At 38.1% G+C, this 24,149-nt stretch overlaps 1 protein-coding gene across 4 annotated transcripts; it reads right to left on the bottom strand.

The window, feature by feature from the left end:
- On the bottom strand, positions 1-22,257 carry LOC131230414 (proline-rich receptor-like protein kinase PERK3). Of its 4 annotated transcripts, none has more exons than XM_058226335.1 (9): positions 21,926-22,257; positions 21,672-21,713; positions 20,407-20,856; positions 19,412-19,786; positions 6,465-6,677; positions 3,485-3,856; positions 2,790-3,033; positions 2,561-2,708; positions 1-574 (listed from the first exon to the last, which is right to left on the bottom strand). In XM_058226335.1, the coding sequence occupies exons 1-9, from the start codon at positions 21,966-21,968 to the stop codon at positions 206-208; spliced, it is 2,256 nt and encodes a 751-aa protein (XP_058082318.1). In that variant the 5' UTR covers positions 21,969-22,257; the 3' UTR covers positions 1-205. The 4 variants fall into 4 exon arrangements, with proteins under 4 accessions (XP_058082318.1, XP_058082319.1, XP_058082321.1 ...); XM_058226336.1 differs by having other exon boundaries at positions 21,672-21,710; positions 21,926-22,256; XM_058226338.1 differs by lacking the exon at positions 21,672-21,713 and having other exon boundaries at positions 20,407-20,890; positions 21,926-22,256.
- Positions 22,258-24,149: the final 1,892 nt, after the last annotated feature.

Genomic DNA, 24,149 nt, shown 5'->3' with positions numbered 1-24,149 from the left:
TGAAAAGAAAAGGGGGAGAAATAGAAGGAAACATGGAATATACAAGATCACCTGTAGAGAATCACCAAATGCATGGGAAAATCAAGCAATTCCCTACAAAATTATATTTTTTTTTAAAAAAATCCATCTCCAGACCAATACTCCAGGCCATCCACATCCAATCCCACCCTCATCATCGCATGTTCTCATTCCGACAATCGCAATCTCACCGTCCTTCGTGAAGATCTTCTGAGAAAACTGCTGTCCGAGAAATGTTTTCATTATCAAAGGCGGTGCTCAGACCTGAAAACGGGCCTGAAGAGAACATCGATGAAGTTCCATCAGATTCATATGTAGTTGAAGATTGCCTGAGATTGGGCCGGGTGGAGGAGGAATCTTGAAATTCTGTTACACGCTGCACCATTTTAAGAGACTGCACTACTTCTCCCATCGTTGGCCGCTGGCTTGCCTCGAGTGCCACACAAGCTGCTGCAATCGTGCACACACGTACAAAGTCATCCTTCGGGTACTTACACCCAAGCTTTGGATCTGCAAGCTCTTCTAGCCGATCCTTGTCTCGAAGAATTGGTCGAGCCTGTAAGGAAATAGATTCAATCATGGAGAGTTGTGTAGCTTTCATGATGCAACAAAATGCAGACACAAAAATGAAGTAATACATTCTCATAGTGAAATGCAGGTCTGTTTAGAACTGAAATTGTTGGTTAACTAATGGTGCGCTTTGGGGGGGCTGTCAAGCTTCACAGCTGCTGGTATGCACTCCCTCCAAAATTGATAGTAAGATAAGAATGGCCCCAGAATTGGGGTGCAGAAAATGGGATCCTGCCTAATGCAGTTTCCATTTTGTGGGCTGCCTCAAACACATAGCAGATTGGTTCCAAATAAGGGGAACAAAACCTGATATGCGGGTACTTCTAAACGGGCCTAAATCTAGAGCACCCAAATGAGAACTATTGAAAATTTGAGAACTGATCACCTACAGGAGCCTGCACCAATTTTTGTAGTACAGGGCTTTTTTCAGGCCATTGGATGCTTTAAATAACTATTTTATTTCCCCATTTAACACATCCTGTAGCTAAAAAGGGCAGCATCACAAGGAGTGGTGCAGACTGATGGGGACATCATGCGCACGCCCACGCCCCTCACCCTACGCACGTACTCAAGGAGAAAGCCCCCCTATCGATCTGAATTGTCGACGACATCTATGGAGGACCTCTTAGTTAGGAGGTCGTGCTATGGAGCATTGGAGCGGACCCGATCATCATAGGGAGTCCACCATTGAATCTCATGATCGTAGCCCACTACCCTAGATGATCTAGGATTTTGAGTTTTAGTTATAATTGTTATTAGAAACATCATGAACGGTTTTGATTGCATTGATTAGTTGTTATTTTTATTACTTCGTCTCTAAGTAATAGTGGGCGCACATGGCGTGACTTTTAGGGTTTAGAGTTTTCTTATAAATAGGCAACCCCATGTAGGTTTTTTTTCATTAAAGTTTATGAATAAAATTCTGCGTTTTTTCTTCTCTATCCCTCTAAGTTGAAGAAACTAATTGGGTGCGAAACTCTCCCTTCCTCAAAGGGCTACCGTGGTGCGAAGCCACAACTATTCTAAATCATCCCCATATCCTCCACCCCACATCCACCATCTTCCACAGTCCTCTCATCTTCAGATTTATTATTATTTTTTTTTTGTGTCCAAGTTCTCCACTACAACGGATTTCCAGATTCTGGCCCACTAGAGGAGCTAAAACTTCGGTGGAGAACCACACACACACCGGAAGGTGGATCGTCGTGAAACTTGGTTTGAGAGTGGGCCTCCCCTGGCTGACTAAGCCCTAGGTGGCCTTTTTCAGTTTCATGGGCCCCACACACGTGCGGCCAGACAGTCACGCACGTGTGCCCAGGTGGACCTATTGTCCACATGCAGAATCCTTCTCAAGTTCTTCCCTCTCCTCTACTTCTTTCTTCTCTCGCCTTAAATCCCAAACCCTAACCCTAGAAAATCCCAGATTCCAAGTATTTCCAACTTTTACAAACCTTAGGTTTTCCCCTATTTGAAACATGGTGAATCTCTTGAATTGGGGAACAATCCTTTGCAGGATTGGATGAATCTTACACTCCTTTGGTTATTGTTTGGTTTATAACGTTACTTGATCCAGCCCTAAACGTGTGTAGGCTTGGACCCCCGTAGATTCCCCCTTTTTTTTTTTCTTTTGTGATTGTTTGAAAATTGGTATGATCTAAAAGCTTGAAATCTTGCATATCATATTTGATTTCATATCCTGCATCATGGACGCCTGGAGGTGATCGGTCTCTGAAAATTTTGGATCAAGTGTATGTAGAACAGAAGGAAACTTCATAATGAGAAAACAAGAACCTGCCTAATGCAGTTCCCATTTTCTGAGCTGCCCCAAACACATTGCAGATTGATTCCACCAGAGGGAACAAATCCCTATATATGGGTGCTTCCAAACAGGGCCTAAATCTAGAGCAACCAAATGAGAATCATTGAAACTTATAGATAAACATGAATGTAGAAGGTAGGGAGAAGTCCTAACCCAAGTCACGAGATTCTCCTGGCCTGAAGGCTGTGACATATCCACAGGCTTCCTTCCTGTCAACAACTCAAGGAGAACAACCCCATAGCTGTATACATCGCTCTTTACTAGTAAGTGTCCAGTCATGGCATACTCAGGGGCCACATACCTGCAAATCCACTCTGTTCATTCCAACCACGCAAGAAAATTATGGATGAAAGGACAGTAGTTATGGAAAAGAGAGATTTACCCAAATGTGCCCATCACGCGAGTAGATAGGTAATTTGCCCGGCCTTCAGGTGCCAGTTTGGCCAGACCAAAATCAGCAACTTTAGCATGAAAATCGTTCTCGAGTAAGATATTGGATGCTTTGAAATCCCTGTGGATGACACAGGGCTGGGAATCCTCGTGTAGGTACGCAAGTCCTCTGGCGGCATCGAGTGCGATTTTCATTCTGGTGTCCCAATCCAAAGGGCAATTTGCTCCCAAGGGGCCTGAAGAAAAATATGGTTCATATGAATGACTTCCTCAATAATTCACTGAATCATTGGAAATTCTAGGCCATGGTAATCAGATATGCATGGAATTCCTCTGATGGGCAGTGGATGGACAATGCACTGAGAATCTCCCAAATTAGAGGCTCCAAGCCAACCAACTTTTATCTTTTCTCCATTGTTTGTGGGCTGTTGCTCTATTTTTTCTTACCATCTATTTCAGACCACCAATCAAAGGGTTATGATTGTCCCATTGGGGAAAATTTCAGGAATGGACATCTGCGGTGGGGTCTGTTGGATCAACAGTATGGATCACCTTGTCAGTCCCATTTGTATGAAAGGATAGAATATACATCATGGTCCAAGGTTCATATAATGCCTCCTAAGTAGCTAGTGTCAGCAAAAACAATCTCAGAAACAGCAAAACCCTGTAATTAAGATTTAAAAATACCATGGAGCCAGGCCTCTAAGCTTCCGTTTGGGACAAGCTCGTAACAAAGAAGGTTCTGTGAAGAGTCCCGGTTACTGTAGTAACCCACGAGTTTCACGAGATTGCGATGATGCAGCCTGCTCAGCATCTCAACCTCAACCAAGAACTCTTTATCCCCTTGGTGCCCTCCTCTAGTAAGCTTCTTGATAGCAACAGGCGTGCCATCACTTAACACACCCTTAAAGACCCGTCCAAACCCACCCTCTCCAAGCATACTTGCAGTTTCGAAGTTGTTTGTTGCTTCTCGAAGCTCTTCATATGAAAGAAACCGTGTGCTAGTGGGGTGACGAAGGGACCCATCCACAGAAACAGCATTTATAGTCCTTTCCTTCACTGCAAAATAAACCCAAAAACATGTAAGCTCTAAAATCCTCTTAGTTTAGAGAGCTCGAAAGGAGGTCGAAGGCAATGGGGGTATTGTCAACAAAGATGAATATGTACATATAAGCATTAACTTCTTTTCTTTTCTTTTCTTTCTTTCTTTATTTTTTTATTTTTTATTTTTAGACCTTATGAAGGTGATTGAAACTGGCTCAGAATTTTGACCAGAAGTTCTGACATCGACTTCATGGTGTGGTTTAAGGAAGCTGTAACAGGTACTAAAATTGATTGAAACTATAAAAATAAAACCTGGGCTGTGAGAGCCATCTTCACTAACGCTGGAGTAGACGAGGAGATGAGGTCTTAGCACTATATACTAGAGTCATGTGCATATCTTGAAGGATACTTGTCCTGAATAAATATAATGTAATGGGTGCATGGATAACGAGAAGAGATCACCATCTTCTTCTCAAGAATAGCCCTTGAATCCACAAGGAGAGAGAAATCTCTAAAAACGAGAGATAAAATTGATTTACTGATGAAAAGTGCTATTAACATATCTAATGGGCTTATATAAGCAAAAGAAACCCTAGACCCTAATTTGACTCGAAATAGGACACTTACCCTAAGTAGTAAAAATTATTAAAAATATTAAAGACGCATCTAATCCTATAAAAAAAACTTATCAACAAAGATTAAATTATTAAAACAAATACTCTAGATCCCAACCAGACTCTTAAAAACCTATAAATAGGAAAAATGGTACTTACTAAAAATAGTAAATTTTAACATAAAACCCTAATAAGACCCCCCAAAACGATTAAATTTCGTGAAGCCGTTTGGTCGACAGTTTTCCAATGGTATGTTATACGCACAAAATGGATAACAGGTTGCAAAGTTATGGCTGTCAGAAGCTATGGTGCATGTTTAGGCCCTTTTTGCCCAATCGGGACCCATACAACTTAATTTCTCTCCATCTTGACTACCCATACAATTTCCCTTGACTTGTCCTACACCAAACTATCAGCTTTCAAGGTCACTGTTCTTGTTCCCACCACTGTAGATGCTGTTGTCACATCCTTTAGTTCTGTTTTTCATTGGCTGTTTGGTGCCATTGATAGGACAACACTCATCTACCATTCTATTTTGCAGAACTTACTGCATCTATGATTAGCTTTGATTTTATTTTTTTTCCCAACTTTTCTAACCATCAATTTACCATAAAAACGTTTCTGTGTTGCTTCTAACAACTCAACACTCAAAGCTTACAGGAAAAAAAATATTATCAGCAACTATTAGATGACAATCAAAGCCAAATGCAAGCATATTGATCAATATTCACAAACAAGCCTGCTCCAGTGGAAACTGTATCACCGTATGCTACAGTGGTAGTGGACAGAAGTGGGGCCCATGTGATGTATTTAGGACATCCGACCTGTCCATCAGATGCATAACCTCAGGTTATCCCTGTTACCCAGAAATCTGCTTGATCCAAAACCAGGTAGGCCACACCAAAGGCAATAAGTTGAGAATGTATGCCAACTGTTGATTTGAATAGGAGCCCAACCGAGTAGTGTATACTCGATCCAGGCCATTCAGACTCTTCATCTGGTCTGGATAAAGGGTAAGGCTAAAATTTAGGCTATTTTTCCACTGAGATGGGCCTCGTCGCAAATCAACGGCGGGCATTCCCTCCCACCATCTGGTTGACGCAGGGATGAACGTGATGAGGTCAATCACCGTCTTCCTCAAGGATAACTACTCCGAATCCATGGAGCTTCTTTGGACTCCTCGCAAAGACTTATCGAATCCATGAGGAAAGAGCAAGGAAAATAGAAAATAAATTCTACAAAATTCGTAATTTGATTAATGATGAAATAAATGAGTCTACAACCCTTTAAATAGGGATACCAAGCCTTGGAAGAAATTTCGGAATTAAACTACAACTAAAACTCCCTAAAATTCGTAACTTACTATAAATAGTAATTTTAGTCCTATGTGGCTTAACCACGTTATTCTCCTAATTTTTCTAAAAACTTTTCATGTTGGACAAAACTCCTAAAGCCCAATGGATGCAGAGTTACAATCAAACCAAAACTTACTAAAAATAGTAAAAACGGAAAGAAACATGGAATTCAACCGTCGATCTGATGGAATCTCACAAATTCGGCATGGGCAACCCGGCATATCCAGGTTGGTTGGCTAAAGTAGCTCGTCCTACCCCAAAATCATAAATGGTACGTCGAGTAACTCATTCCGGTTTACGAGATATGCTTGTTTTAAGGTTCTAACAGTTTTGATGACTACTGCCTCCGATCGGGCATTCTCTAGTCCATCTTGGACATGAAAATGTCCGTGACCCGTGCTACATCACTGGTTCACTGTGCTTTGGCCCACCTGAGTATTGTATTGGGCTGATTTTTTATACATGGTGATAACATGAGCTTGTGCATCTAATTGGCTGGTTAGATGTCCTAAATGCATTATGTAGGCCCTGCATTTGATCGGTAACACTGTAAGATTACGGTGGTATCAGTACCACTGGAGCACACCTCAACAAAGAATGCTGATTATTATTTGAGATAAGTTGATAAACCTAAATTGCATCTGAAATACATACCAGTTTCTTTTGCTGTTGCTTTCTTCTTTACTTGACCAGACATGCACAAATAAATAATTACCACAGAAATAATAACAATGATCAGAATACCAATGCCGATACCAAGAATAAGGATCAAACTGTGACGTTTCCCTTTGTTTGTATTCCTGGATGTTGGAGGTATAGAGAGAAGATCAGGCGGGGTAGATGTTGGTGACAAAATGAAGGCTGGAGCTGGAATCATCCACAACTAAGTTATTAGATCATCATTGCTATTTATATTACAAGTAAGCTTAAATGCGTACAAGTATCCCCTGAATACATATAACAATAACAAAGGATAACTACATGCATGTAAGAAAGTTATAATCTGTTAAGTGATCAGGGGGAAATAGTTGTGAAGCCCCACACAGATGTTGCATGCCATGTGTTCCAGCACCAACGAAATGTGTTATTGCAATCCTTCTGGATGCTCATGCGTCATGGAGCCATCAAATAGTTTGGCCACATACTAAAAATTTATTTAGAAAAAAAAGAAGAAGAAGAAGAAGAAGAAGAAGAAGTAAAAAGGCCAAGCAACTAAATAAGGGTCCTTCCACCCCGTTCCTCCTCATATCATCTTTTACACGTGCAATCATTCATCGAAAAGCATCCACAATGGCAACATTTTGCAGCTAGTTGCAGTAACCTTCTACTGAGGTGCCACTCCTTCATCAGGCTCACACTCCAACTCCACTACATATACGCTTCCTCCTTCTAACATCTTGAAACAGACACTTCTCTGCTCAAATCTGCTCCCACTCTTCTGATGCTCTGTGCAATTAAGTTCTGCAGAAAGACATGACATTGGGTGATCCAGCCCAAGCCCAATTCAAGATGAAAATCCTGCCCAACAATTAGGTCCAAGGCTGGGCATCCACTCTATCATTTCCAGCCCAAGTCCATTCATTTAGGGCACAGTTATGGTTCGTGGCTTTGGTACCATGTTGTGTACATGGGAAAAGGCAAAAAAAAAATAAAAAATAAATAAAAAAATACATGGAACTAAATTACATGTCTTTGAATATTTTGAATTGTTTGGAAACTTGTGTTTTTATCTTGGATGTGTTGCAAGCATTGGAATCTTAGTGTGATTGATTAATATAAGGATCCATTTGTAATGAGAAATGCATTAAGTTTTGAGTTCAAAACAATTGGTGTTTCCTGAAAATGTACCAAGAAGAAAACGTTTAGTGGTTCCTCTTTGGTTGTGAGAGCTTTCAATCCAAATAGATCAAGTGATTCCTGGTTCATCGGCACCAATTCCTGGTTATATTCACACCCAAGTTTGGGTCCATTTTCAACACTGTTCTCCACCAACAAATACCCAAACACCTCTGATTGATTCTAAGACTTTTCTAAAGAAAAATAAAATAAAATCAGCCATTGAGAAGGCCTGTGTCCCACTTCTTGGACCTTGTTTGCACCTTATTTGTTGCAGAAACTTTTCAGTTCTCAAGGCTCTATTGGTTGCAACATTTTTTGTACTTCTAGTTAGAGAACTATTTTCCAATTTTTCTGATGCTTTCCTTTCAACTCTACTCATCCTACAGGATTTCAGGTCATTCAGATTACTAGAAAATTCATAAAAATTCCTAGAGTACTAATTCTCTAAAAATGATGATTTTCTGTACAGTTGTGAATATCCTAAAATCATTCCTTTTTTCTTTTCCATTTTTGAAAGGTGAGAAACACACACACACACTCTTACACCCCAAGCACGCATGGGTTCTCGAACCCTTGACCTCAGAGATGAGACACACAGTGTATACCAATGAGCCAAGAGTAGAGAGACCTTCTCTTTTTTTCCCCTCTGATACCAGAGTGATTAAGGTTTCTTTGCCTTTTGAATCACCTCAGTCTGAGCTGTTTTCAAGGAGACAACATTTTGTTGACAGGGTTGGTAAGCTGTCCAATTCCAATCTTTCACAATTAAGGCTCATTTGGTGGTGTGGATTTCAACAAGAGAGAGAGAGAGAGAGAGAGAGAGAGAGTGGATTTTGTAACCTATGGAATCGAGTGGATTTTACAAATAAGCTTTGAAGTGGTAATGCAAAAAGGGCTCTTTTGGGGGTTTTGGCTTTCAGAGGATTTTGATTCCTCTGAAATCCAAATCCCTCAAATTTCTTGCTACCAAACGAGTCCTTACATTGGGTTGCCTCAGATAGGTATTAGAAAATTTTCAATTGATGATGATGATGATGATATATATATATATATATATATATATATATATATATATATATAAAACAAGATGCATTTCATCAGATCTGCAACAGCATGTCAACATCCCCGAATGCAAATGGAATTCCCATTCTCTTGAGAAAAGTAGATGAAAAAAAAAAAAAGGAAGCTAGAGATTTGGTTCAACAATTCGGTAGCAAATGGTCTACAACGATTTGGGGATCCAAGGAAAACAGAGAGGAGCGAATGGTTCCATCGCCATCAATTGCAAAAGAAGAAGCCAATTCCAAAAGGCATCACATTTCAAGATTGTACGAATTGAAATTCTTCTTGCATAACATGAAGATTGTATACAATCAGATTCCTAGAAAATCATATTTTATGGCCGATTCTCTAGCTAAGGAGGGAGTCCTCGGATCTTCTCTTTGTATAGGGTATTGTTGAGACTCAAATATTGTGTAATTTTCCCCATTTATATCTTGATTTTATGAACATAAATCATATTAATATTCTATTTTACTCATGTATGTGTTGCAAGGTGAATTTAAGAGCTTGGATTGAAAAAGGGTGCTAAAAAGTAAGAATTTGATGCTCAAAAAGCACCAAGGCAAGGGATGGATCTTCGGAAACCAAGATTGAAGAATTCACATGCCAAAGATCCAAGAAAACCAAGTGAGGAATGAAAAGAATCGAAGATTTGAAGTGAAGAATCCTGAAATCGTCCTGAAAAGTGTATTCTAAAGCTCTGAAGTCTATTTTGGAAAACTAAACGCAACAGGAAGTCGGTTTTAAATGAACTATGCAGCGAGAAGTCTATTTTGGGAAAATACGTATATTTTAGGCGTTTTCTAGGGTTTTCAACTTTGTACGAAAATCGGAGTTCCCTACTAAATAGGGCCTCCTAGAGCATTCTTAAACATCATTAGAAGCATTCAAGAACAAAATTTAGGGTTTCTAAAGAGTTTTTAGTTTTATTAAAGCTTTATAAGTTGTTTCTTTCCTTTTAGATCTTTTCTATTTGCAATTTTTTCTTTATTTCTTGTTGCTTTTTATTTCTGCAATTTAATTATGTTTTTCTAAGTTCCCTCTAGCCCAAGCTAGAAGGGAAACACATGGGTTTAATATTTCTTTAAGTTATGATGATTGATTGTTTTAATGATGAGAAGAATAGTGTATGCATGTTATCTATTATTTAGGTTTTGTTTTTTATCCTCTTGTGAGATCCATATGTTTCCATCATATGAGATCCACATTGATAGATAGGCTTACCCTAGATCAATCAGATTTCCTAGATAGGAGAGGTTCTCAACCTGTTATATTTCTTTGATATTCATTATCCTATAGATATTGAATACTTGAAATCACTGGCGCTTGAGAATATATGTCAATGGTGCAAATCCATTATTTTCTAATTTTTTATATCATTTATTAAAATATTTAAACTGTTTTATTTTCTGATTAGGCTGACCATAGTGCTCAGATCCTACTTGTGTTATCCAAGTCATCATGATTTTGGAACATTAACCTATGTGTGGAACTTTGAAGCTTGGGTGTTATTTTATTCAGTTGAATTACATCCATTCAAAAATTCCAAAATCAAATCATCAGATTAATTTTTATTACTTAGTTTGTTTTGCATTTGATTATTTTTTTTCTTCTCACAATTCATCTCCCTGTGGGATCGACCCTGTATTCACGGGATACTACTTACGAACCTCTGCACTTGGAGGCAAGCAATCAAGTTTTTAGCGCCGTTGCCGGGGAGAGACTGAGATAGATCAAATCTGTGCAAGATAGCTAAGGTAAGTTTTCTTTTAAACCCTCCAGATTTTCTGTAGATTTTTTTTTTATTTTTTTAAATTTTTTTTCTTCTTTTTCTTTGAAAATAAATTCAGTTGGGTCTTTCAAGCACTAACTATGACATAAGGTTGCTCTGCTTGGGATTTTATCACCCAAGTGCTATGGTTGTCCTACAGTTGCTGTTTGATCACAAAGATCATCCGCTGAATCTATTTTCCAGATTAGCATAGTTTAATTTCTGCATTAGCTTTACTTTTATTTATTTATTTATTTTTATTATTTTTATTTTTATTTTTATTTTTGGATTGAACCCTCATGGTCGGCCCTGCCACCTGGATTGTTGATTTATTTTGCTTTGTGAACTGAACCCTCATGGTCGGCTCTGCCACTTGGGTTGTTGATTTATTTTGCTTTGTGGACTGAACCCTCATGGTCGGCCCTGCCACCTGGGTTGTTGATTTAAGTTTTTGTTTTTATTTTAAGTATAATACTTGTGATTTGAATTAGTGGTATTTGTTGTGTGGTGTGGATGGCCTATGTCCCATTGGAGTAGGGATTAAAACAATCGACTCTCCTCTGAAGGGGGACTAGTTCCAGGCCTTTATTATTCACTTGGAAGAGGCACTCAACATCACTTGGATTCCATGGCAGACCCAGTTGATAATCCAAATCCAAATCTGCCAGATCCAACTATAAATCAAAATAGAGAAAATCAATATAATCCTCCTCTTGAGGATGAAAATGAAGTTCATAGGAATGTGTTAAATCAACCACGGACTTTACGTGAACATTTACACCCTGAAAGATCAACTTTACCATCTTGCATAATGTTCCCTGCTCACACAGGGAACATTGATTTTAAACCAGGTGTGATTTAATTAATTCCTAAATTTCATGGCTTAGATTCTGAAAGCTCCTACTTGCACCTCAAGGACTTTGAGGAAGTAATTGCAACGTTACAAGTAAACAATGGCAATAGGGATGTACTTAAGCTTAGGTTATTCTCATTTTCTCTAAAGGATCGGGCCAAAGCATGGCTCAACTCTCTAAGACCTAATACCATCACTTCATAGCAAGCCTTAAGTAGAGAATTTTTGAAAAAGTTCTTTCTCGAGCACAAAACAAATGCACTAAAACAAGAAATTATGTCATTCTCCCAAAAGGGGAATGAACTATTTTTTCAAGCTTGGGAGCGCTTCAAAGACATTCTAATTACTTGTCTACATCATAATTATGAACCATGGCACGTGATTGATGCTTTCCGAAAGGGGCTCACCATGGATACCCGTTAGTTCATAGAGATGATGTGTGGTGAAACCTTTCTTGACAAAGATCATAATGAGGCTTGGGATTTTCTAGATTTGTTAGCAGAGAATACGCAGACATGGGATGTCTCTGCTAAATCAGACCAAACTAGACCCATTCCTAGAGAGAAAGCGGGAATGTATGTCCTAAGAGAGGAAGACGACCTTAATGCAAAATTCCCTGCATTGGCTAGAAAGGTCAAAGCCTTGGAAATTAGGAAGGTTGATATGGTTAAAGCAAACACTTCCTTAGGTAATTTTTGTAGCATTTGTGGTGGTACAGACCATGACACAAAGGATTGTCCAATAATATCAGTTGTACAAAATATCATGCATGAGCATGATCAAGCAAATGCTATAAACAATTACCAAAGGTCAGTTATGCAACCAATGGGAAACACGTATAATCCAAATTGGCGTAACCATCCTAATCTTAGTTGGAGGAATGGACCACAAATTAATGTGCCCAATGCACCTCAAATGCCTCCACAAAATAACTTCTTTGGGGCACCTAACAATGCACCATATGTGCCCCCACCAAAGCGATCATCTGTGGAGGATGCATTGACCACATTCATGAACTCTCAAGCTCAAATGAATCAGTCTCTAATCCAATCAAATGAGGAATTAAAGACAGCTATGGCTAGGATTGAGACTCAACTAAATGCTAGGGAAAAAGGCACCCTTCCTTCTCAACCTGTGCCAAACCCTCGAAACACACATTTCATTGGAGACTCAAATCCAAGTGAGTTACATCATGAACAAGCTAAGGCCATCATTACCTTGAGAAGTGGAAAAGAGATCGATAACAAGATAATGCAACCGGTAGAAATACCGGAGGATGAGCCACTGTCTCAAGAAAATGATGAACCGGCTATGGTTCAAGAGCCACAACAACAAAAGGATAAAGAGATTAAGTCATATGAGCCTCCAGTTCTATTCTCATCTAGACTTAAAATATCAAGAGGTGTTGGATGTGCTCCAAAAGGTTACTGTTAATATTCCTCTGCTTGATGCCATTAGACAAATTCCATCATATGCTAAATATCTGAAGGACTTGTGCAATGTAAAGAGGAAATTAAATGTGCACAAAAAGGCCTTCCTTACTAAGAAAGTGAGCGCTATCATTCAACAAAGGGTTGTACCCAAATATAAAGACCCGGGAAGTCCCACTATTCCTTGTATTATTGGGAATTTCCAAATTGAGCATGCTTTGCTAGATTTAGGTGCAAGTGTCAACTTAGTACCTTATTCAGTTTACAAACAAATGGGGTTAGGCGAGCTTAAACCAACCACGATTACACTCCAACTCGCTGACCGCTCTATTAAGGTACCAAGGGAAATTTTAGAGGACGTGCTAGTCCAAGTGGAGAAATTCTACTTCCCCGTGGATTTTATTGTACAAGACACTGAATCATGTATAAATGTCAGCGCTCAAGTTCACATCATTTTAGGCCGCCCATTCCTAGCAACTTCAAATGCAATCATAAATTGCAGAAATGGAATGATGAACTTATCTTTTGGTAACATGACTCTAGAGCTAAATATTTTCAATCTATGTAAGCAGCCCATTGATAATAATGAAATCCATGAGCTGAATTTCATGGACTGCTTGATAGAAGAAGAGGAATTGGAACCTGGTCTGACTGAGGAATTGATTCAAGTCATTGGAGACTTGAAAAATTCTGATTTAGAAAAAGTGCTTGCTGAAATTTCTGATGATAATGAAAGCACTACCACCCAGGACATTGGTATGTACCAATGGAGACCGCGCACTCAAATCCTATCTATCGAGGACTTGCGACCTCTGCCATCACCAACCAATGTTCAAAAGCTTGATTTAAAACCACTACCAAATGAGCTTAAGTATGTATACTTAGGTAAAAATAAAACTTATCCTGTGGTGATCTCTTCATTTTTAGAGAATGATTAAGAGATTAAATTGTTGAAAGTTCTAAGGGACCACAAAGGAGCTTTGGGCTGGACCATTTCTGACATCAAGGGTATAAGCCCTTCTATATGCACCCATCGGATCCACCTCGACGAGGACGCCAAACCAATTAGACAACCTCAAAGGCGTCTCAATCCAAACATGATGGAAGTTGTAAAAAATGAGGTGATCAAATTGTTGGATGTGGGAATCATCTACCCAATATCCGATAGTGTTTGGGTGAGTCCAACTCAAGTAGTCCCAAAGAAATCCGGAATAACTATTATGCAGAATTCTAATAATGAACTCATACCAACACGTGTCACCACTGGTTGGCGTGTTTGCATTGATTATAGAAAATTGAATCAGGTCACAAAGAAGGACCATTTCCCTCTACCATTCATTGATCAAGTTCTAGAGAGGGTAGCAGGTCACTCATTTTATAGTTTTCTTAATGGATATTCTAGATATAATCAAATAGAGATAGCCCTTGAAGACCAAGAGAAAACCAAGTTCACTTGTCCATTTGGCACGTTTGCTTTCAAACGGATGCCATTTGGATTGTGTAACGTCCCAACAACTTTTCAACGGTGTATGTTAAGCATTTTTTCAAATATGGCTGGAAAGTTTCTTGAGGTTTTCATGGACGACTTCTCTATATTTGGGAGTAGTTTTGAGGAATGCCTCAACAATTTATCTCGTCTTGTCTAAGTGTGAAGAGAAACACCTTGTCTTAAATTGGGAGAAATGTCATTTCATGGTTCAAAAGGGAATTGTTTTGGGCCATGTTATCTCTAAAAATGGAATCGAGGTAGATCGCTCAAAACTCGACATTATAGCTAATCTACCTATCCCCCGAACTGTTTGAGATATTAGATCACTTATAAGGCATGCTGGTTTTTATAGAAGATTCATCAAGGACTTTAGTGCCATTACTATACCCTTGACTAATCTTCTTCAAAAGGATGTTCCATTTAAGTGGACAGATGAGTGTGCAAGTGCCTTTAATAAAATTAAATCATCCCTTACTACTGCACCTATCATGCGTCCACCAGATTGGACACTTCCTTTTGAACTAATGTGCGATGCAAGTGATTATGCCATAGGGGCTGTTTTGGGCCAAAGGAAAGATAAACGGCCCTACATTATTCACTATGCGAGTAAAACTCTAACCTCGGCCCAAGTGAACTACTCAACAACTGAAAAAGAGTTACTTGCAGTAGTTTTTGCTTTGGATAAGTTTAGGTCCTACTTGCTGGGATCCAAAGTGGTCATTTTCACGGACCATTCAGCTTTGAAATATTTGTTATCTAAGAAGGATGCAAAGCCGAGACTTTTGAGATGGATCCTCCTACTCCAAGAATTTAACTTAGAGATAAAAGATAAGAAAGGAGTAGAAAACGAAGTGGCCGATCACCTTTCTACATTGGTGTTAGATGATTCCACTGAGGAGATACATATCCAAGACACTTTCCCTGATGAACAATTATTTACGATCTCCAAATTGCCTTGGTATGCGGATATAGTGAACTATCTTGTAACGGGAAAAATGTCATATCATTGAAAGTCACAAGATAGGAAGCGTTTTGAAACCGAGGTTAGGAACTTCTTCTGGGATGACCCGTATTTATATAAATATGGGACTAATCAAATTTTTAGACGTTGTGTCCCAGAGGATGAAGTTCGAAGTGTTATTTCTTTTTGTCACATGGAAGCATGTGGTGGCCATTTTTCTACTAAGAAAACCACTGCAAAAATCCTGCAGTGTGGTTTTTACTGACCCACCATGTTTAAAGACACTCATGCTTTCTGTGTTGCTTGTGATAGATGTCAAAGGTTGGGAAGAGTGTCTCGGCGTAACATGATGCCTTTATCCCCAATTTTACCATTGGAGATTTTTGATTGTTGGGGTATTGATTTTATGGGTCCATTTCCATCTTCTTTTGGTTTTCTTTATATATTGGTTTGTGTGGACTATGTTTCAAAGTGGATTGAGGCAGTTCCAAGTAGGACCAATGACAACAAAGTGGTCATACGATTCCTCAAAGAAAATATTTTTGCTAGATTTAGAACTCCAAAGGCCATCATTAGTGATGGCGGGTCTCACTTTTGCAATAGGACATTTGAGGCTTTGATGAAGAAATATGGCATCAAGCATAAAGTGAGCACCCCATACCACTCACAAACGAGTGGGCAAGCTGAGATTTCTAATCGGGAAATCAAACACATTTTAGAGAAAACTATAAGGCCAGATAGGAAGGATTGGTCCCTCAGACTATCCGACGCTTTATGGGCTTATAGGACTGCTTATAAGACCCTGATTGGAATGTCTCCATACAGATTGGTGTATGGAACGGCTTGCCACTTGTCTGTGGAATTTGAACATAGAGCCTACTGGGCAATAAAGAAATTAAATTTTGATATGGATCAACCAAGTAGACAAAGGAAATTAGAGTTGAATGAATTAGAGGAGCTGAAGAGAGACTCCTATGAAAATTCTAAAATTTACAAAGAAAGGACCAAAACTTTTCATGACAAAAATATCTTGAGGAAGAATTTTGAACCTCAGCAAAAGGTCCTATTGTACAATTCCCGTCTCCAGTTCTTTCCGGGAAAGTTAAGATCAAGATGGACAGGTGCCTTCATTGTGAAGAATGTTTATACTCATGGGGTTGTTGAAATTAAGAATCCACGTAATGGCAATGTGTACAAGGTTAATGGTCAAAGATTGAATCCTTATATGGAAAACTTTCATTTGGGAGAGGAGTCTGTCCCTTTTCATGAGCCAGAATATTCAGATTGATGCTCCTAATCTGACGGAGCATTTGTGTAGGATTTGTATCATATTCAATTTTTTTTAGTGTCACATATCAGATGAGTTTTTCATGGCAGGTACTATCCGCCCTTTCTTTTATTTTTATTGTTCTCTGCATTACGTTATCATTACATTGGGGACAATGCAGATTTTAGGTTTGGGGGTGTGGATAGTCATTCATGTGAATGTTTTTTTTTTTTTTTTTTTTAGATTTCAGTTTATTTTATTATTATTTTTATTATTTTTAGGTTTCAGTTAAGTTTAAGTTTTTTTTTTTCTTTGTTTTTTTTAGGTTTATGGAAAAAAAAAAAAAAAAATTTCAACATTTTCAAAATTATATGTTTATATACAAGAATATAAACATGATATTATGCGAATTCCAAAGGCAAAGTTAATATTTATTCTAGGATGATAGTAGTCAGAATTCTTACAACTGAAAATTATAAACTTGAGTTCAATTATCTAATCACTAGTTTAAAGTGAGTTGTAATTTGATGTACTGAATTCACAATACACCCTATCTAACTAAGTGAGGAATATGATATGTGAACTAGAATAACAACTTTTGATTCAAACAAGGTTGAATGAACTAGTACCATTGATATATGTTTAAAAGAGAGAATATTAAAGGAAAAAAAAGAGTGATGGAAAAAAGAAATTTTTATTATAGAGCATGAATGCAATGACCATAACAATCGTGTCAGTAATCCGGAGTAAGGATACCTAAGTATCCATTACTGTTACCATTACAAGTACGATACCTTAGGTTATGAAGCAAACCCGGTGGGAATCTTCATCTAAGGGTGGTCTATAATAATGAGGATATGATGATAAAAGAAGAAATGACATGAAGAAAATGAGATAACTAGAGATTTCATATTCTTGGGATGATTGAAAGGAGTTAGGATAGGGAACATGCATATTTCTCAAAGTTAGACTAGTGTCACGGAGCACCTAAGGATATTGGATCATAACTATTCTAAATTTTGATTAGGTCTCTGAACTCAAGGATGTAATGGATTAGAAAATTGAGATTCTAACTAACTTCAGACTTAGGTTAAGTATTGTTTTGTTTTGGAATTCATATGATGAATGGGGGCATAATTGTATAAATTTTTTAGTGTTGAAATATTTTTCTTGTTTTCAATGTTTGTGGGTAACATTTCTGGAAACCCTCACGAGACTATAACTCGTCCACTAGGGGAAACCTAGGGGTTTAAAGGCTTGTTGCATATGCTAAATGCAATCGAGATTACCTGTGAAAGTGGTGTAGTTAGAATTTTTTTCATTTTAATTTTTTTTAAAAAAATTAATTTTTATTTTTATTTTTATTTTTATTTTTCTTCGCTTATTTTGCTCGGGACTAGCAAAATGCTGGTTGGGGGGTGTGTTGAGACTCAAATATTGCATAATTTTCCCCATTTATATCTTGATTTTATGAACATAAATCATCTTAATATTCTATTTTACTCATGTATGTGTTGCAAGGTGAATTTAAGAGCTTGGATTGAAAAAGGGTGCTAAAAAGTAAGAATTTGATGCTCAAAAATCACCAAGGCAAGGGATGGATCTTAGGAAACCAAGATTGAAGAATTCACATGCCAAAGATCCAAGAAAACCAAGTGAGGAATGAAAAGAATCGAAGATTTGAAGTGAAGAATCCTGAAATTGTCATGAAAAGTGTATTCTAAAGCTCTGAAGTCTATTTTGAAAAACTACGCAGCAGGAAGTCTGTTTTAAATGAACTATGCAGCGAGAAGTCTATTTTGAAAAAATACGTATATTTAAGGCGTTTTCTAGGGTTTTCAACTTTGTATGAAAATTGGAGTTCCCTACTTATAAATAGGGCCTCCTAGGGCATTCTTAAACATCATTAGAAGCATTCATGAGCAAAATTTAGGGTTTCTAAAGAGTTTTTAGTTTTATTAAAGCTTTGTAAGTTGTTTCTTTCCTTTTAGATCTTTTCTATTTGCAATTTTTTCTTTATTTTTTGTTGCTTTTTATTTCTGCAATTTAATTATGTTTTTCTAAGTTCCTGCTAGCCTAAGCTAGAAGGGAAGCACATGGGTTTAATATTTCTTTAAGTTATGATGATTGATTGTTTTAATGATGAGAAGAATGGTGTATGCATGTTATCTATTATTTAGGTTTTGTTTTTTATCCTCTTGTGAGATCCATATGTTTCCATCATATGAGATCCACATTGATGGATAGGCTTACCCTAGATCAATCAGATTTCCTAGATAGGAGAGGTTCTCAATCTGTTATATTTCTTTGATATTCATTATCCTATAGATATTGAATACTTAAAATCACTGGCGCTTGAGAATATATGTCAATGGTGCAAATCCATTATTTTCTAATTTTTTATATCATTTATTAAAATATTTAAACTGTTTTATTTTCCGATTAGGCTGACCATAGTGCTCAAATCCTACTTGTGTTATCCAAGTCATCATGATTTTGGAACATTAACCTATGTGTGGAACTTTGAAGCTTGGGTATTATTTTATTCAGTTGAATTACATCCATTCAAAAATCCCAAAATCAAATCATCAGATTAATTTTTATTACTTAGTTTGTTTTGCATTTAATTATTTTTTTTCTTCTCACAATTCATCTCCCTGTGGGATCGACCCTGTATTCACGGGATACTACTTACGAACCTCTGCACTTGGAGGCAAGCAATCAGGTACTCTTTTCCATTCCCTTGATGGATCTTGCCCTTTTATCTTTTGAAATTTTGCAATAACGTTATTGTTGGCAATCATAAAAAAAATAAAAATCTAATGGCTAGAAATAAACAAAACCAATATATACTCAAATATCATGTCAGAAAGAAATTCTTATTTTGTCAATCGGATAGTAAGGATATAAAAGGGTAAGTCAGAATTACCAGGAGAAGGAGCTGGTGGCTTAAACCATGTAAAATTAAGAAGTTTGTAGTCCCCCACCAACATAGTGTCTAGGTGAACTTTATGCTTAGAAAGTGAAGAATTCATTGTGTACACATCACTGGAAGAGAAACTTATCCCAATATGTGGAGCAATATCCATTGTAATATTCAAACTGGATAGGCCAACCAAATAGAAATTTGTGATCTCAAACTGAGAAACTCTCAATCTAAGCTGAGAAGCTAATTCTCCAAGAAACTCAGTGCTCCAATTCGAATTAAATGATGCATTCAGAAGAAGAAGCTCAAGCTTTATTGGATACACACAGTGACAAACTCGGCTTCCTCGTCTCTGTACCATGCCTGGTCCACAACAATCTGCCATGAATGAAGAAAGTAGTGAACACATTTATACCAAAGTGAAAATCTCCCACATTGAAACTAAAATCGATAATAAGAAAAGGAAAATCTTGACATTCTTTCTAGAATAGATGGCTATTGTACACATGGTATCCATATACCTCAATGCAAACTGTTCAGATCATGAGCCAACTGTAGACAGGTCATAGCCCCAAAGTCACACAGAACAGGTTATTTAACTGTTTAAATGGTGGCATCAAATGGATGGTTAAAATATAAAATAGTAAATGGTCAAAATTCAATAAATGAAATGTCAGAGGTTAGGATCATCCAATTGATCTGCTCTTGGGCTCAACAGCAGGGCCCATGATTTGGAATTGGACGGCTTGGATTGAAGTACATGTCTCCCCCATGTTCAGAATTTGTGCTCATGGAAACTGTCATGCACTGCCAGTGTATCAAATAACAAAAGGCAGAAAATGGCCTCCAAGCCTCGCTTCGCATCAAGTTAGTAGAAACAAAATGGATTGTATAGCCACTTACTAGGTAATAATAACTTCTCTAAAGGAAACTATTTAAGTTCATTAAATAATGTTAGTCAGCAAAATAAAACAAAATGGGTATGGAACACATCTTACCAGGGACGGCATGAACCAATGGAGGTGGGGCTATACCAGAAAGAATTGCTGGAGGTATATGTCCTGAATTGGGGGCAAGATTTTGGTTCCGCTTCATTGATGGTTTCGACAAATGTGATGAACTCGATGAGGGGTGACCAAATGTCCTTAATGATCCATAATGTGGGGAGGGGGCCGGCACTGGCACGGGTGAAGGCGCAGCATGTGGTGAGAAATGCTTCCTATATGGTCTATGAATCAAAGGAATAATCACAGGGAGTGGAAGGATGGTTCTGGTAGGCGTGATTCTGGAATCAACATGACTCCCTCCGCCTGGTGGGGCAAGAGATGGGGCCACCGCAGGAGATTCCGATATATGGTGGGACAGTTCCACGTCGACAAAAACAGCTGCCGAGTAAGATGACACCAACAAATAGCTCAGCAATATTATTTGGATCCTTTTCAGCATTCCTGCGAATTCAGAATTCCAGATCAACTCCAATATCTACAAATAAAATAACCACTTGTGAATTTTGCAGGTCTTGTAATTTTATCTAAAAAGTAGACAATTGTAGGATGTAGACTCTGAAACGAAACAAGATAAAAATACAGAACCTTTGTTTGGAAGAGATGCATTCCAGGTGTCTTAATCAAGATATATCATATAATGCCGAACTGAATAAAATGGCAATTGTTTGGTCCACCAACTGTGTCAGCAGACCCATTTTTCATAGACCCAAACTATTCATCTCAGCCATCCAATGTATTTGCAAATGTACGGTTTAGCCAACACCCAATGTTTCACATTCACTCCATGCGCAGGGCAAGTCCTCTTGTCCCAATCACAAAATGGGGCATGGCCCATTCATGGTAGGGCCCAATGGTCTGATTGATTACAATCACAAAATGTTGAATCCCACCATCAAAACTGCCACCGCCCAGATAAAAAAAATAAAATAATAATAATAATAATAAAAACACGGCTGTTTTCTTTTGGTCTTAGATTTCTTCCTTGATTGACGGCCTAGACTCCACATCTTATATGAATTACACAAATGCTTTAAAGAGAGAGAGAGAGAGAGAGAGAGAGAGAGAGAGAGATATCCATTCACGGAGCAACTCCGATTACAGAACGGTAAGCCCCACGATCAAAACTGTCACTGTCGGAACAAAATACAAATACAACTGTTTCCTTTCGGCCTTATATTTCTTCCTTGATCAATGGCCTAGATTCCATGTCCTATACAAATTACAGATATTCTATAATAAAAAAAAACCCTTCTTACCTAAAAATTCTTCAAAATTTCCCAACCTCAGAAACACTCCTACTAAACCAGAAATCAAAATAGAAAGGAAAAAAAAAAAAAACCTTAGAACTTTAAATAATTACAGTTTAGACCCACTATATTTTTCATCAACGCACCATGTACAAAGAAAATTCCAAAAAACAAATGTAAAATCGGTGCTTGCATAAAATATGAGTGATGTAAATGTCAATTCTCAAATAAGAATAATCACAGAAGTTCCAAAGGCATAGCACCTCGAGAGCCAAAGACGCCGATTGAATACGAGGAATCGGACATGGCCAACGCTCCGGAAACGGACGGCTCAGATCTAAGCAGTTTTGGACCGTCGTTCAAAGCAAACTTCGATATTTACATGGAGCGATCTAATGTGATCGTGGAAAATGATAGGGAGCGGGTGATATGAAGCGGATCGGAGCTTCGATCAGATGGTCTTGAGATCGGACGGCTGTAAATGAGAGATCTTGCGGCCATCTGATGGCAGGAGAGAAGAATTAATGAGGGTTTTGGGGTTTCGTAGAAGAAGAAGAATGAGTGGGGTTTTGTGTCGGAAAAAAAAAGATGTTAAGAGAGAGAGCAGAGCAGAACAGCGTCTGGTGTTATTGCTAACGTACGCATGTGACGGAAAAGTATTATCTAACGGTAAAAACAGACCGACGTCACCGTTAAGCGTCTGCAATCTGAAAAGAGCGCGGATTAGGTACAGCCCCGTCCCCACCCAACACAGTTCGGCCCTAACGGTGGGGCCCATCTTGATATATTTATTGCATATCCACACCGTCCATACGCTTTATAGATCATTTTATGGTATGAAAATAAAAATATATTAGATAAAAATCTCAACTTTACCACATCACAGGATACAGTGGTGATTGACCATTAGAAACTTATTGCGAGCTATAAAATTCTTTTAACAAGAAGATATTTGTTTTTCCCCATCACCCATGTATTTGTGACCTTATCAACAGATTAGATGGAAAATAAAAATTACTGTAGGCCCTATGTGGGCCCTAGCAAGTTTATAATGGTGGGCGCTCAATCACTATTATTTCCAATGGTCCACCTGAGAGTTTTATCTACTTGATTTTTGGGCACATATCCTAAAATTAGATGGAAAAACGAATTAGATGGAAAAACGGATGGACCGTGTGGATATATAATACATTCATCAAAAATGGGCCCCACAGTCAGGGCCGCACCGTGTTGGGCGAGACCGGTGACGCATCTTTTCCGCTTCCATGATTCCATCAGAAAACCGGAGTTATAAGATACTCAGGCAGCCCGTGACGCTTGATACACATGCACTTAAATTGTACATGTTAAGAACAAAAATCAATATAAACCGGATAAACTGTGTAATCTGCTTTCTCAAAGTCCATTCCGAAAATATTGTTCGTCAAACAATCCTGAGGACCACTGTATTTCTTTCATTTTTAGCCGTTCAATAAATGGCCACCAATCCATTAGTTAAATAATCGAATAGGCTAAATGTTTGGTTCAAGATATTTCTAAACTGGGAAATATAATTTTAACAGTTTAATTTCACTTAGTTATAGAAGCACAGGCAATTTCTAAGTGCACGCGTATCATCCATCACACTCTGCTAGAGTATCAAAGTTTTTCTCATCGGAAACGAACAAGAATGCTGATTTCGCAAGCCGATTATTCAAGCGCAAAGGATGGACGCATTATAAGTGAGAAATATTCCCACTTGTGGAGGATCCTGGACGCTACTAATCTTTTATAAATGATCAAATCTTTAATCGTGTGGTCATGAGTGTCCAAAGAGATAGATGGGTAGAAATTATGATAAATGATTTACAAATTACATGCACGTGCTGATCTACGGTGATTTAACAGGGATATTATATATCTGGACGTCTCGGATATGTTATACATGTGCCCAAATAAGCACGTGTTGCGCGTTTGTTTTCGGCGCTTGAAGATGTGGCGTGTGGAATTAGTATTTCCCCTCAGAAAAAGCCACGAAAAGAGAAAAGAGAAAAAGGAGAAACCTCCATATTCTAGCCGCGTAACGGTTCTTACGCTGGCACTAAAATATTGTCCACTTGGCATACAAATGACTCAAAATAAACGGTCCAGATTACAGGACACACAATTTGATGGATCAAATATCAAACAGTATGCTTACTAAAACTGGCCAATTTATCGATATGTAATGAACGGATGAAATTAAAACATCAGACGGTTCATATTCAACGAAGATACTGCCGGTGTATCAAATTCAAAACTCCTCCAAAAATGTTGCTGAAGCAAATCGTGGGAGCAAGATCGGGCCGTATACCAGGTGGGACTCTCAATTACACCAAAATCCAGGCCGATGCACTTGTAACATTGACCACTAAGGAATATTGAATACAAGCCGTTGGTAATTTCCATCTAACCATCCATTTTCCACATGCCTGTGTCCCACCAAAAGAGGGAATTTATTTAGTCGGT

This window comes from Magnolia sinica, chromosome 17 (assembly GCF_029962835.1).
Source record: "Magnolia sinica isolate HGM2019 chromosome 17, MsV1, whole genome shotgun sequence".
Classification (NCBI taxonomy): Eukaryota; Viridiplantae; Streptophyta; class Magnoliopsida; order Magnoliales; family Magnoliaceae; genus Magnolia; species Magnolia sinica.
Note: the sequence above shows the minus strand (reverse complement) of the source record. Positions and strands in the feature narration are given on the sequence as shown.